Source organism: Schistocerca cancellata, chromosome 1, assembly GCF_023864275.1.
Source record: "Schistocerca cancellata isolate TAMUIC-IGC-003103 chromosome 1, iqSchCanc2.1, whole genome shotgun sequence".
NCBI lineage: Eukaryota > Metazoa > Arthropoda > Insecta > Orthoptera > Acrididae > Schistocerca > Schistocerca cancellata.
Window position 1 is genome coordinate 254928980 of NC_064626.1, and position 14550 is coordinate 254943529.

Genomic DNA, 14550 nt, shown 5'->3' on the forward strand with positions numbered 1-14550 from the left:
TCTGTTGACTGGCCATACATAGAAGTAGATCTTTCCAGGTAATTTCTGCTTGCGGTACGATAGCAGCAATGGACGGTGTTAAAATGTGTCTACTGCATTTGTGTCAAATTTATTTGAGGTGTTAACAAGGTTATTTTGTGACTGTGGAAAGCTACTGCATTACTTGGCCTGCATCTCTGGATATACATTAGATGGTATATTGACTGGTTTTCTTATTCGATACGTTTGTCCACGTTAAGGTGTCGCGTAATACCTTACATAGCTGGCAATATTGTTCGAAGTTATTAACTGCTAATGATATTTTCACGCAATGTAAAGTCACAACCTAAAGTTATACTGTATAGTCTATGTGCTATTTTGCAAATACACTCCTGGAAATGGAAAAAAGAACACATTGACACCGGTGTGTCAGACCCACCATACTTGCTCCGGACACTGCGAGAGGGCTGTACAAGCAATGATCACACGCACGGCACAGCGGACACACCAGGAACCGCGGTGTTGGCCGTCGAATGGCGCTAGCTGCACAGCATTTGTGCACCGCCGCCGTCAGTGTCAGCCAGTTTGCCGTGGCATACGGAGCTCCATCGCAGTCTTTAACACTGGTAGCATGCCGCGACAGCGTGGACGTGAACCGTATGTGCAGTTGACGGACTTTGAGCGAGGGCGTATAGTGGGCATGCGGGAGGCCGGGTGGACGTACCGCCGAATTGCTCAACACGTGGGGCGTGAGGTCTCCACAGTACATCGATGTTGTCGCCAGTGGTCGGCGGAAGGTGCACGTGCCCGTCGACCTGGGACCGGACCGCAGCGACGCACCGATGCACGCCAAGACCGTAGGATCCTACGCAGTGCCGTAGGGGACCGCACCGCCACTTCCCAGCAAATTAGGGACACTGTTGCTCCTGGGGTATCGGCGAGGACCATTCGCAACCGTCTCCATGAAGCTGGGCTACGGTCCCGCACACCGTTAGGCCGTCTTCCGCTCACGCCCCAACATCGTGCAGCCCGCCTCCAGTGGTGTCGCGACAGGCGTGAATGGAGGGACGAATGGAGACGTGTCGTCTTCAGCGATGAGAGTCGCTTCTGCCTTGGTGCCAATGATGGTCGTATGCGTGTTTGGCGCCGTGCAGGTGAGCGCCACAATCAGGACTGCATACGACCGAGGCACACAGGGCCAACACCCGGCATCATGGTGTGGGGAGTGATCTCCTACACTGGCCGTACACCACTGGTGATCGTCGAGGGGACACTGAATAGTGCACGGTACATCCAAACCGTCATCGAACCCATCGTTCTACCATTCCTAGACCGGCAAGGGAACTTGCTGTTCCAACAGGACAGTGCACGTCCGCATGTATCCCGTGCCACCCAACGTACTCTAGAATGTGTAAGTCAACTACCCTGGCCAGCAAGATCTCCGGATCTGTCCCCCATTGAGCATGTTTGGGACTGGATGAAGCGTCGTCTCACGCGGTCTGCACGTCCAGCACGAACGCTGGTCCAACTGAGGCGCCAGGTGGAAATGGCATGGCAAGCCGTTCCACAGGACTACATTCAGCATCTCTACGATCGTCTCCATGGGAGAATAGCAGCCTGCATTGCTGCGAAAGGTGGATATACACTGTACTAGTGCCGACATTGTGCATGCTCTGTTGCCTGTGCCTATGTGCCTGTGGTTCTGTCAGTGTGATCATGTGATGTATCTGACCCCAGGAATGTGTCAATAAAGTTTCCCCTTCCTGGGACAATGAATTCACGGTGTTCTTATTTCAATTTCCAGGAGTGTAGTATCACACAAGCATTATTCCATTAAGTGGCACCTTTCAAAATCCGACGAATAGTATGCTAGTTTCCACATATTTGAAACGGATATATGGCTTCAAATAATGTGAATCAGAATAACTGGAAATTCTGTCCAAACCTGAGTACGAACATGTCCGCTGAAGCGAAGGATATGGTCCGATAGCTGTTTCATACGTGCATTGCAGATACCTAAACAACTGTCACTGAAAATGATACAGTAAGCAATGACACTCTAATACTCTTTCCACACACACTAAAATTAACTCTAAAATGCAACGGAAGCTTTCTTTACTAGAAAATGTTTTTCGTAACTCATTGTCCTGTTCTAGCATAGATGATCGGAGCGAGGTTATCAGGTGACTTAGGCTCCGATTGCTATCACCTCGTTTGACTGTAGCCACAGGTCTCAAAGAACGAAATTAAAGAAAACAAACTAAGGGAAAAGACCTTGAGAGTCCGATTGACTACACGTTGCTGTGTCCTCCAAGCAGCGACAGGCGTACCATTTATATCAATTAGTTTATTATAGTTTACCCATATCAGTATGGACACTCTTACAAAATATCGAAAGTATCCTGTAGAAAACGCTGCTGCACCGACTACTGGAGCTGGGAAAGATCGTCTGGCAAGCCGTCACATCTGCCTTGTACAGCTATTTGAAGTACACAAGGCTATCAAAACAATTAAGTGGAACACACGAGTGGATACTAACAATTTAGTATTAGACCATCTTAGATTGCATGATACCATTGTCCATACCGCCTGTACCTGTATGAAAGTTACTAAGGAATGTCAGACAGATAAGCATGTGGTATCATAAACATGTATTGAACTTTTGTTACCTTGTAACAAAAAAATGGCTCTGAGCACTATGGTCATCAGTCCCCTAGAACTTAGAACTACTTAAACCTAACTAACCTAAGGACATCACACACATCCATGACCGAGGCAAGATTCAAACCTGCTACCGTAGCGGTCGCGTGGTTCCAGACTGTGGCGCCTAGAACCGCTAGGCCACTCCGGCCGGATTTACGTTGTAACATTGGTGACAATAGCACTGTTGGTGTAAGCTTTCGTTCTGTATTAATGAATCTTGACTTGTGGTCCACTATCAATAGTATCATTAACTGCAAAAGGAGTTACTAGCTTCAGAGCGTATAGGATAATCAAATGAAGTACTAACCACATCGCGTACCGATTACAAAAAAATCAGAAGTAATTTAATTGATGATATTAATTCAGTTTACTGTAATTCAACATTTTTGTGAATTAATTAATTTCGTTTTATGTCATAAAAAGTGCAGAGAGGGCATAAAATTCAGACTGGCAATAGCAAGAAATGGGTTTCTGAAAAGGAGAAATTTCCTAACATTGAATATAAATTTTAGTACTATGAAAACTTTCCTGAATGTCTTTATATGGGTTGTAGCCTTGTGTGGAAGCGAAATGTGGACCACGAAAAATTCATATAAGAAGAGAACGGAGGCTTAAGTGTGCTGAAGATTAAATGAACCATGGACATTGTCGTTGTTGGGGAGACTTGCTTGCCACAGTGGTACAGATAACCGTACCACAACGGAGTGGTACCTGTTGAGAGGAAAGACGAACGTGTGGGTTAGTGAAGAGGGGCAGCAGCCTTTTCGGTAGTTGTAGGGGCAACAGTCTGGATGATTGACTGATCTGGCCTTGTAACATCAACCAAAACGACCTCGCTGTGCTGGTACTGCGAACTGCTGAAATTTTTCCCGAGGGCATGCTGCTTTGCTGAGTGGTTAAACGATGATGGCGTCCTCTTGGGTAAAATATTCCGGAGGTAAAATAAGCCCCCTCTCGGATCTCCAGGCGGGGACTACTCAGGAGGACGTCGTTATCAGGAGAAACAAAACTGGCGTTCTACGGATCGGAACGTGGAATGTCAGATCTCTTAATCGGGCAGGTAGGTTAGGAAATTTAAAAAGGGAAATGGGTAGATTAAAGTTAGATATAGTATGGAATTAGCGAAGTTCGATGGCAGGAGGAACAAGACTTCTGACCAGGTGAATACAGAGTTGTAAATACAATGTCCAATAACTGTAGTGAAAGAGCAGGGTCTGGAACCGCACGACCACTACGGTCGCAGGTTCGAATCCTGCTTCGGGCATGGATGTCTTTGATGTCCTTAGGTTAGTTAGGGTTAAGTAGTTCTAAGTTCTAGGGGACTGATGACCTCAGATGTTAAGTCTCATAGTGATCAGAGCCATTTCAACCATTTGTTTATATGCCAACTAGCTGCGCAGAAGAGGAAGCGATTGAAGAAATGTACTATGCGATAAAATAAATTATTCAGATAGTTAATGGAGACAAAAATTTAAAAGAGGAAGCATTCTGGTTGAATTTTGCATAGAGCATAAATTAATAAGGCTAACATTTGGTTTAAGAATAATGAAAGAAGGTTATACACCTGGAAGAGACCTGAGATACTGGAAAGTTTCAGATAGATTTTGTAATGGTAAGAGAGAGAGGAACCAGGTTTTAAATTGTAAGACATTTCTAGTGGCAGATGTGGGCTCAGACCACAATTTATTGGATATGAATTGTAGATTAAAACTGAAGAAATAGGAGAAAGGTAGGAACTTAAGGAGACGGGACTTGCATAAAGTGAAACAACGAGAGGTTTTGTTGAGTTTCAGAGGAACCATTAGGGAACGGTTCACAAGAACAGGGGAAAGAAATACAATACAAGAAGACTGGGTAGCTTTGACAGATGAAATAGTGAAGGCACAAGACGATCAAGTCGGTAAAAAGACGAGGTCTAGTAGAAATCGTAGGATGACGGAAGAGATATTGAATTTAAGTGATGAAAACAGAAAATATAAAAACGCAGTAATTGAAGCAGGCGAAATGGAATACAAACGTCTCAAGAATATGATCAACACAAAGAGCAAAATGGCGAAGCAGATAGAGGAGAGATATAAGGATGTAGATTAATATATCGCTAGGGGTAAGAGAAATACTGCCTACAGGAAAATTAAAGAGATTTTTGGAGAAAAGAGAACCACCAGTATGAATATCAATAGCTCAGATGGGAAACCAATACTAAGCTAAGAAGGGAAAGCAAGAAGGTGGAAGGAATATGTAGAGGGTCTATAAAAGTTCGATGTAATTAAGGGCAATGTTATGGAGATGGAAGATGATGTAATTGAAGATGAAACGGGAGAAACGATACTGCGTGAAGAATTTGACAGACCACTGAAAGACTTAAGTCGAAACAAGGTCCCAGGAGTAGACAACATTCCATTAGAACTACTGATAGCCTTGGGAGAGTCAGCCATGATAAAACTCTTCCATCTGGTGAGCAAGACGTATGAGGCAGGCGAAATACCTTCAGACTTCAAGAAGAATATAATAATCCCAATCTCAAAGAAAGCTGGTGTCGATGGATGTCCACCGAACTATCAGTTTAATCAGCCACAGCTGCAAAATACTAACACGAGTTCTTTACAAACGTATGGAAAAACTGGTAGAAGCGACCTCGGGGAAGATCAGTTTGGATTCCGTAGAAATGTTGGAACACGCGAGGCAGTACTGGCCCTACTACTTATCTTAGAACATAGGTTAAGAAAAGGCAAACCTACGTTTATAACATTTGTAAACGGAGAGAAAGATTTGGTAATGTTGACTGGAATACTCTGTTTCAAATTCTGAAGATGGCAGGTGTAAAATACAGGGAGTGAAAGGCTTCTTACAATATGTATAGAAACCAAATGGAAGTTATAAGAGTAGATGGGTAGAAAGGAAACAAAAGAAAACTTAGGAGTAGGAATTAAAATCCATGGAGAAGAAATAAGAACTTCGAGGTTGGCCGACGGCATTGTAATTCTGTCAGAGACAAAAAAGGGCCTGGAAGAGCAGTTGAACAGAATGGACAGTGTCTTGAAAGGAGGATATTAGATGAACATTAGTAAAAGCAAAACGAGTATAATGGAATGTAGTCGAATTAAATCAGGTGATGTGAGGTAATTAGATTACTAAATGAGTAAATGGGGTTTGCTATTTGGGGAGCAAAATAACTAATGATGGTCGCAGTAGAGAGGATATAAAATGTAGACTGGCTATTGCAGGAAAAGCATTTCTGCAGAAGAGATATTTGTTAACATCGAGTATAGATTTATGTGTTAGGATGTCTGTTCTGAAAGTGTTTGTATCGGGTGTAGTCATGTATGGAAGTTAAACATGGACGTTAAACAGTTTAGACAAGTAAAGAATAGAAGCTTTGAAATGTGGTACTACAGAAGAATGCTGAAGATTCGATGAGATCGTGTAACTAATAAGGAGGTACTGAATACACTCCTGGAAATGGAAAAAAGAACACATTGACACCGGTGTGTCAGACCCACCATACTTGCTCCGGACACTGCGAGAGGGCTGTACAAGCAATGATCACACGCACGGCACAGCGGACACACCAGGAACCGCGGTGTTGGCCGTCGAATGGCGCTAGCTGCGCAGCATTTGTGCACCGCCGCCGTCAGTGTCAGCCAGTTTGCCGTGGCATACGGAGCTCCATCGCAGTCTTTAACACTGATAGCATGCCGCGACAGCGTGGACGTCAACCGTATGTGCAGTTGACGGACTTTGAGCGAGGGCGTATAGTGGGCATGCGGGAGGCCGGGTGGACGTACCGCCGAATTGCTCAACACGTGGGACGTGAGGTCTCCACAGTACATCGATGTTGTCGCCAGTGGTCGGCGGAAGGTGCACGTGCCCGTCGACCTGGGACCGGACCGCAGCGACGCACGGATGCACGCCAAGACTGTAGGATCCTACGCAGTGCCGTAGGGGACCGCACCGCCACTTCCCAGCAAATTTGGGACACTGTTGCTCCTGGGGTATCGGCGAGGACCATTCGCAACCGTCTCCATGAAGCTGGGCTACGGTCCCGCACACCGTTAGGCCGTCTTCCGCTCACGCCCCAACATCGTGCAGCCCGCCTCCAGTGGTGTCGCGACAGGCGTGAATGGAGGGACGAATGGAGACGTGTCGTCTTCAGCGATGAGAGTCGCTTCTGCCTTGGTGCCAATGATGGTCGTATGCGTGTTTGGCGCCGTGCAGGTGAGCGCCACAATCAGGACTGCATACGACCGAGGCACACAGGGCCAACACCCGGCATCATGATGTGGGGAGCGATCTCCTACACTGGCCGTACACCACTGGTGATCGTCGAGGGGACACTGAATAGTGCACGGTACATCCAAACCGTCATCGAACCCATCGTTCTACCATTCCTAGACCGGCAAGGGAACTTCTGTTCCAACAGGACAATGCACGTCCGCATGTATCCCGTGCCACCCAACGTGCTCTAGAAGGTGTAAGTCAACTACCCTGGCCAGCAAGATCTCCGGATCTGTCCCCCATTGAGCATGTTTGGGACTGGATGAAGCGTCGTCTCACGCGGTCTGCACGTCCAGCACGAACGCTGGTCCAACTGAGGCGCCAGGTGGAAATGGCATGGCAAGCCGTTCCACAGGACTACATCCAGCATCTCCACGATCGTCTCCATGGGAGAATAGCAGCCTGTATTGCTGCGAAAGGTGGATATACACTGTACTAGTGCCGACATTGTGCATGCTCTGTTGCCTGTGTCTATGTGCCTGTGGTTCTGTCAGTGTGATCATGTGATGTATCTGACCCCAGGAATGTGTCAATAAAGTTTCCCCTTCCTGGGACAATGAATTCACGGTGTTCTTATTTCAATTTCCAGGAGTGTAGAATTGGGGATAAGAGGAATTTGTGGCACAGCTTGAGTAGCAGAACGGATCGGTTGGTAGGACACGTTCTGTGGCATGAAGTAATCACCAGTTTAATACTGGAGGGAAGTATGGAGGGTACAGATCGAAGAGGGAGACCAAGGCATGAATCGCTAAACAGATACAGAAGGGTGTAGGCTACAGTAGTTACTAAGAGATGAAGAAGCTTGCACAGGATAGAGTAGCTTGTAAAGCTGCATCAAACCAATCTCTGAACTGAAGACCACAACGCAACTAATAATTAACGAGGAGATATTGAATGGATTGGAGGAGAGACGCATCTAGATAACTGGAAGCAGCGAGACTTGCTAGCAGACATCAATAAATTGTCGATTTGGTAATGGAAGGAACTGTGTAAGTGTGTGTGTGTGTGTGTGTGTGTGTGTGTGTGTGTATGTGTGTGTTTGTGCGTGCATGTGTCCATCGAGGGACACCTAGGGCTGATGAAAGTAAATTAGTTATCTTATTCAGAAGGATGGATGTTGAACTCTGAATATGATGATTTCAGATGGGTTCAGACACACTTGCCTATTGGAGGTGAACTACTAAATTTAATTATCTCTAGAGGAATGTTTTCTGATCCAGTGTAGTAAATGTAGGACCTCGTTTTATTTTCGGTTTGCTGATCGAGTTGGCATCCAGTTCTATTCAGGAAACTGACGAACATTAAGAAAGAAAGTCGCCTGAATCAACAGAACTTCTTTGGAAACGCGGGGAAATTTTACCCGCAGAGTTCCGGAAATTCATGACTGACAGGAAAGTGATGTTCTCAGCTTTCTTCGACGTTCCTGTTGAATAGTGTATTGTATCGAATGTTTCTTATAACCCTCCGTAGAAACTCCTGAGTTTCTGTTGCCACAACTCGTTCCTTATTTTTCTATCTAGCATTTGCGATTGAGGTGTAAGAAAGGTTTATTCCTCATTCTGGACTTGGGTCTTAGAGATAGGGTAAGGGGTTTCCCATTTCGCATCTATCTAAATTAAAATTTTGGTTTTTTTTTTCACATTAGACTAGTCGTGCCTATTCGTATACACACTTAGCTACCAATTTGACTAACTTTCAAAATATAGTCCAGTGCAGTTCATTTTTTTTTTTTTTTTTTTTGTATTTTTGCGACTGCTGTACCCAAGGGGCACTGCGACCTCCTGCCGTACATCTGTGTCTGCAAGACTGACTGCTCTGTAGACGTAAGCAGCGTAACCACAACAAGAGGAAGCCTCGGATGATGGCACAAAGGACCTCAATGAAGTCATTCCTTCACTTGAGGTGTTGACTTCATCAAACGATATTTCGCAGTGCCATGAACAACAGGACGACGTTATTGACAACTTTGGACATTGCTGCCACACTCTGAGGTTGCAATCCAACGATGTCATTGGAGTAGGGTTGAAACTCCCAGGTGGTGATAGCAGTATCAATAACGTCGTTCTGTCTGCGTACAGCCGCAAGACAACTTTAACTGACTGAATTTTATTTTACAGGGACTTCAACAACCCAGGGTGTACAAACTGCATGTGTCGTCCGAGGTCCGCAACCGTTATGCTAAAACGCTGATTACCAGCAGGATTGGCAACCCTGCAAATCAAGCACAAGAAGTATCTTTCGACGCTGTGCTGCCTGAGAACGCCTTTATCTCCCGCTTCGTTATGTGAGTACACAGAGACCTGGGCAAGTAGTAGCAACAGAGTGCTGTGTGTAACTTCGTCACTACACATTTTCTCTACTTTGAGACCAATAAGCAGTTTCGAGATATGGACCAGATTTATTCACAGTAATAATAAAGTGCATTATTATTTTGCTCACTTAATAAGTTTTGAAGTAGCAATGTGTAGACACTGGATGGCGCATTAAGCAGGTCTGAGCTGATTCATTCTGCAAATCGAAGAAATACAATTGCAAATATCTGAAGAAATTCCAGAAATAACGCGCCTGGTGGCTCTTCGGAGAGAAATTTTGTGTGATGTTTCGGATAATTCAATTCACATCGACCAAAATAGTTTGCAGTGCAGTTTATTTTCTATGAGATGTTGCTACAAAAGGTTGTTGGGCGTGATGATAGTTGCTACTGTATTTACGATGTAATTCTTTCCATCTATCACTGTAATTATGGAAAGAAGTGAAAATCACCTGATATCAAATCAAGGCCTTGAGGAGTATGCTGAAATTGCTTGCAGCCACATTTCAAGGTCTCTGAGCGTCGTATTGAGTGACCACACTGATTTAGGCTTTCCACAATTTACCTAACACATTTTTGAAGAGGAAACACTTGATTTCGTTGTCACCCTTGTTATTCCCACATTACATCTATAGTATTTACTTTCATTATTTACGTGTTTAACCTGATCTGATTAGGGTCATCAGGCTCTTTTACATCGGACAAGTGTTTCACTCATACTGTACATGCTTTACATCATAGTTACCAAAAAATAACGATCTTAATATGACAACTACTATTAAAATGATTTGAATGTTTGCAGTGGCAGTTTAAGTAGTACTGACTATGAACTAATAAAGTTAATACTGGCAGTGCTTGTACTTCTGCACTATTAGTGATAAGAGTAATAATAAAAATAATGACAATAATAACAATAATGATAGCGGAAGATATAAAAACCATTTATAAATGAACGAAATAGGCCGGCCGGTGTGGCCGTGCGGTTAAAGGCGCTTCAGTCTGGAACCGCGTGACCGCTACGGTCGTAGGTTCCAATCCTGCCTCGGGCATGGATGTGTGTGATGTCCTTAGATCAGTTAGGTTTAAGTAGTTCTAAGTTCTAGGGGACTGATGACCAGAGATGTTAAGTCCCATAGTGCTCAGAGCCGTTTGAACCATTTGAACGAAATAGACGCTTTATGATATGGTGAAGTCTGAGGAAAGGAAATTTAAGGAGACTGCATCGGCTGCAAATACTTGGGATGCGAGGAAGATTTGTTTGGAAGGAGAGATGTACAAGGGTAACGAGTGCGTACAGAGACAATGTAATCCTTAAAGTCGCTTTCGTAGATACGCCATTAAGTCTCTTCTCGTAGTCTCATCATTGATGACACTCTAAACCCTACCCTTCCTTCCTTTCTTGCGTCACAAGTACTGTATCCTGTACGACACAAGTAGCCATTACAAAGATACTGCTCAGCTACTTCTGACAAATTCAAAAAAATTCCGTCACAGTTCTGTCACTCTTAAAACTTTTTCTACTGCACTCATATAGTTGGCGACCAAATCCGACTGAAATTTGCTGTTGTTTACCTTCTCTAGTGTTATAAATATTTGACAAATAACAAATGTGGGAAATGGTATTACTGATTTCCACAGCTGCGATGGATAAAAAAATCCACTGCAGGTATGGTGCATTTTATATGACTCAGTAATTTCCATTACATGCCTCATTACAACTGATACGCCTGTAGATTTCTGGCGTTCCATTACTAAGAATAAGCAAGGTACGAAAAACTCAGCTCGTATATTACAGGAATAGGTATATTGTCGGAAAGACATATGTGATATTTAATGTTCGGATGTTAATTTATTATGTCAAAATTATAATTCGAACAGTCCGCGGGTATACTGCCGGTCCATAGTGTCCAGCAGACACAATATTTCTGCGATGAGACATGTCGCCAACGTCAGGTGCACTGACGAACTGAGCCCCTGATTTCACGCTCTCACTAGGTCACGGACTGGTCATAGAGTCCAGCGTCAAAGGAAGCTAAGCAGCTTAGCTGTTGTTCTTCCGTTGGCCTCTCTGGTGGTAGTGTTGCCTCTCTGTGGAATGGTCATCATGCTACTTCCGTAGATTTTGGAAACAGGCTACTGCTGCGAGGTCCTCAGTGGCAGGCTGTCGTCTGACGGAGAGCCGCTCCTCCTTCACCCATTTCTCCGTGACTTGGTAGACATGCTACTAGTTGCGCGGGGGGAGGGGGAGTCGAGATGGGGTGGGCGTTAATCAGTCGCAGCTCCTTCCGGTACATCACCTCGTGCAACAGGCCACGGGGATTGTGGAGGTCGCACGGGTGATGAGGAAGCGAAGGCTTGGGGATGTCTGTTGGCGCGAAGGGATAAGGGTTGTCCCATTGTGGGTACGACCCATCCCTTATGGACGCCGCAGTCTTCTTGAGGAAGAGCTGCACTTTGCGCTCATCTGGGAGCGGCAGCTCCTGCATTTCTGCAGGGGGTGAGGCGATGGCCATCTGTGTGGCGGTGTCCACCCCCACCGGATGCCTCACAGGGGTGGCAGGGGCGGAGACAGGCGCCTTCTTCTTGAGATCCTGGTCTCCTCACGCAGCTGCTGGAGCAGGTGGTGGACAACTGCTAGCTCGTTCTTGAGTGCAGCTCTTTCGGCTGCAAATGCGGCGTGGAAGCCGGCCACGGCGTCATCAGTGGCGGTTTCGATGTGGCGCGGCTCGCACCCCTCGCCAGAGCGGGGGGCCGCGCGACTGTCGTGGCGCTAGACATCGCAGCAGGGCGTGTCGCGGCGTGCTGGCGGCGGAACCCTTTTAGGTAGCCGCAGCTACACGACTTTGTGGCGTGTGAGCCGCCACAGTTCGCGCATCTGCAAGCCACTTCTCATGGCTAGTTTCAACTACGAGTATCGAGCACCGCCGCGCACTTCAAGCACGCGACGGCGTTCTTGCAAACATTCGCAGTGTGCTCCACTTTCTGGCACTTTTAGCACTGCACCTTCTTCTGTGTACTCTTCGTATGCCATTTGCTGCCGCGGATGCTCCCCATTGCGTCGATGAGTAGCACCAGTACGGCCGCCAGCTTGCTTCCCTTGTGACCAGCCACATCTAACGGCTAGTGGCGTAGGCGAGGGATTGTAACGAAGTGTATGTGTGCGTGCGTCCGCGCTGAGTTCCTGAGGGCGGCCGCCTGTCTTAAATCCCCTCCTCCTGCGAGGCGTTTTCTCCGCGGTCCACGCCCGCCAAGAAATTGACACCTCAACGTCCCGTACCGCCAAGACTTTATGGACTCCCTAAAGTCCACAAAGAAGGGGTGCCGTTACTCCCAATTGTCAGCAACATTAGGCACCTACATATTTGCTGGCCAAATACCTGGCAGAATTACTAAGCCATTATGTGGGTAAATGCCCTTATCACGTTTGTAATTCTGTGGATCTTGTAAAACGTCTCGACAACTTCAAGTTAAAAGATTCAGATATCCTGGTGAGTTTTGACGTTGTAACATTGCTCACCAGTGTGCCTCTTCGAGAGTCAGCTGTGCTTATTGCACAGAAATTTGACGAGAAGACGACCAACTTTCTCAGGCACGTCCTGACCTCCATGTATTTTCTTTTTAATGGAGAATACTGTGAACAAACAGGAGGAGTCGCAATGGGGAGCCCATTCTCACCTGTGGCCGCAAATTTCTATATGGAGTACTTCGAGGAGGAAGCTTCGGCGTCATCCAAATGGAAACCTGCTTGTTTTCCCCGTTATGTGGATGAAACGTTCATGATCTGGCCCCTTGGAAGGGACAAGCTCCTAGACTTCCATATGCACCTGAACTCCACACATCCGAACATCAAATTCACTTTAGAGACCAAAGCAGAAAGAAGATTACCATTCCTGGACGTCATGGTCAAAAGAAGAGCGGATGACACCCTGGGCCACGGGGTATAAAATAAAGGAAGAAAACGCACACAGACCTGTACTTGTATACACATAGCTGCCACCACCTTTCGCAGAGGAATGGGGTGTTAAAAACACCGGTGCACAGGGTGCGCACCATCTCTGATGCAGAGAGTCTGCCCATGAGCTGTAACACCCCAAAACTGTATTCCGGAAAAACGGGTACTCGAAATGGCAGATAAGACGCGCTGTCCACCCGACCTCTACAGTACAGCGTACGGAGACGAAAGAAGTCACGGAGGAAGAGACAGCCTATGTACTCTATACTGGCGCACTATCGGGGAAAATAGGACGAATATTGAGGAAACACCTATGTCTTTTGCCAACCAAGAAAACACGAGCATTATTGGGAAGTGTCAAAGACGATCACAGTTTGCGTAAGGCCGGAATATACCAGATTCTGTGTCGGTGTGGGAAGACTTATACTGGACAGACAGTGCGCATCATCGAAGGTCGTTGCCGAGAACAACAGAGGCACACTCGACTTAGATACCCCAACAAGTTGGCGGTCGCAGAGCACTGTTTGTCCGAAAATCACGAAATGCACTACCAACATACCACGGTCTTGGCACAGACATCTAAGTACTGGGACAGCGTCGTTAGAGAGACTATCGAAATTGGTACCAGGGACGGACTAATCAACCGAGATTGCGGCTATAACTTCAGCAAGGCATGACAGTCAGCATGGAGTCTTATTAAAAAGATGCTCAGTGTCCGTTGGACACCATGGACCGACAGCACACCCGTGGACTCTTCGAGCAAGAAATACCGTGGGAGAAACTGGAGAATCACAACATTATAACTGATAAATATTTAAATTATAGGTTTGTGCACGTTAAATAGTATATTAAGATATGAAAGCAATTTACAAGTAATTTCTTCATGATCTATAAACACTAGTTTCGTGCACACTAAATATCATAAAAATCGTACAAAACATGTAAATAAAATATGTGTGTGTCTTTCCGCCACATTGCAAACGAGACTGAATTAAACCGTCTTGTGCATGTCTTTTTGCATGTCGACAACGACTACGTAGGCTGCCCAACTTATGCAGAATCGGCGTTGAAGACAGGGATAATTTGGACCAGGATTGGTTAGATGTCGCATGGAAGAGAGAAGGAGGCGATAAGGAAACGAGTATGGGAAATGGGCATTTATTTATGGGGGAGGGGTGGTTTGGGACATAAGCTAGCATGGACAGACAACAGCGCATCCTGCATCTCGTTATCTGTTGGTACCCTGATCAACGTAGACATGTCTGGAGAGAACCCAGCAATATAGAACGATTCCAACACTCTGTCTGACATGTGCAACAACGTTGTAGAC

At 45.8% G+C, this 14550-nt stretch overlaps 1 protein-coding gene across 2 annotated transcripts in view; it reads left to right on the top strand.

Moving 5' to 3' along the window:
- LOC126170669 (inter-alpha-trypsin inhibitor heavy chain H4-like) overlaps nucleotides 1-14550 on the top strand; it is a 186189-nt gene that overhangs the window by 35893 nt on the left and 135746 nt on the right. For both annotated transcript variants that reach the window (XM_049920744.1, XM_049920746.1), the window contains exon 2: nucleotides 9075-9241. In XM_049920744.1, coding sequence (XP_049776701.1) covers nucleotides 9075-9241 — 167 coding nt within the window. The remainder of the gene's footprint in view (nucleotides 1-9074; nucleotides 9242-14550) is intronic.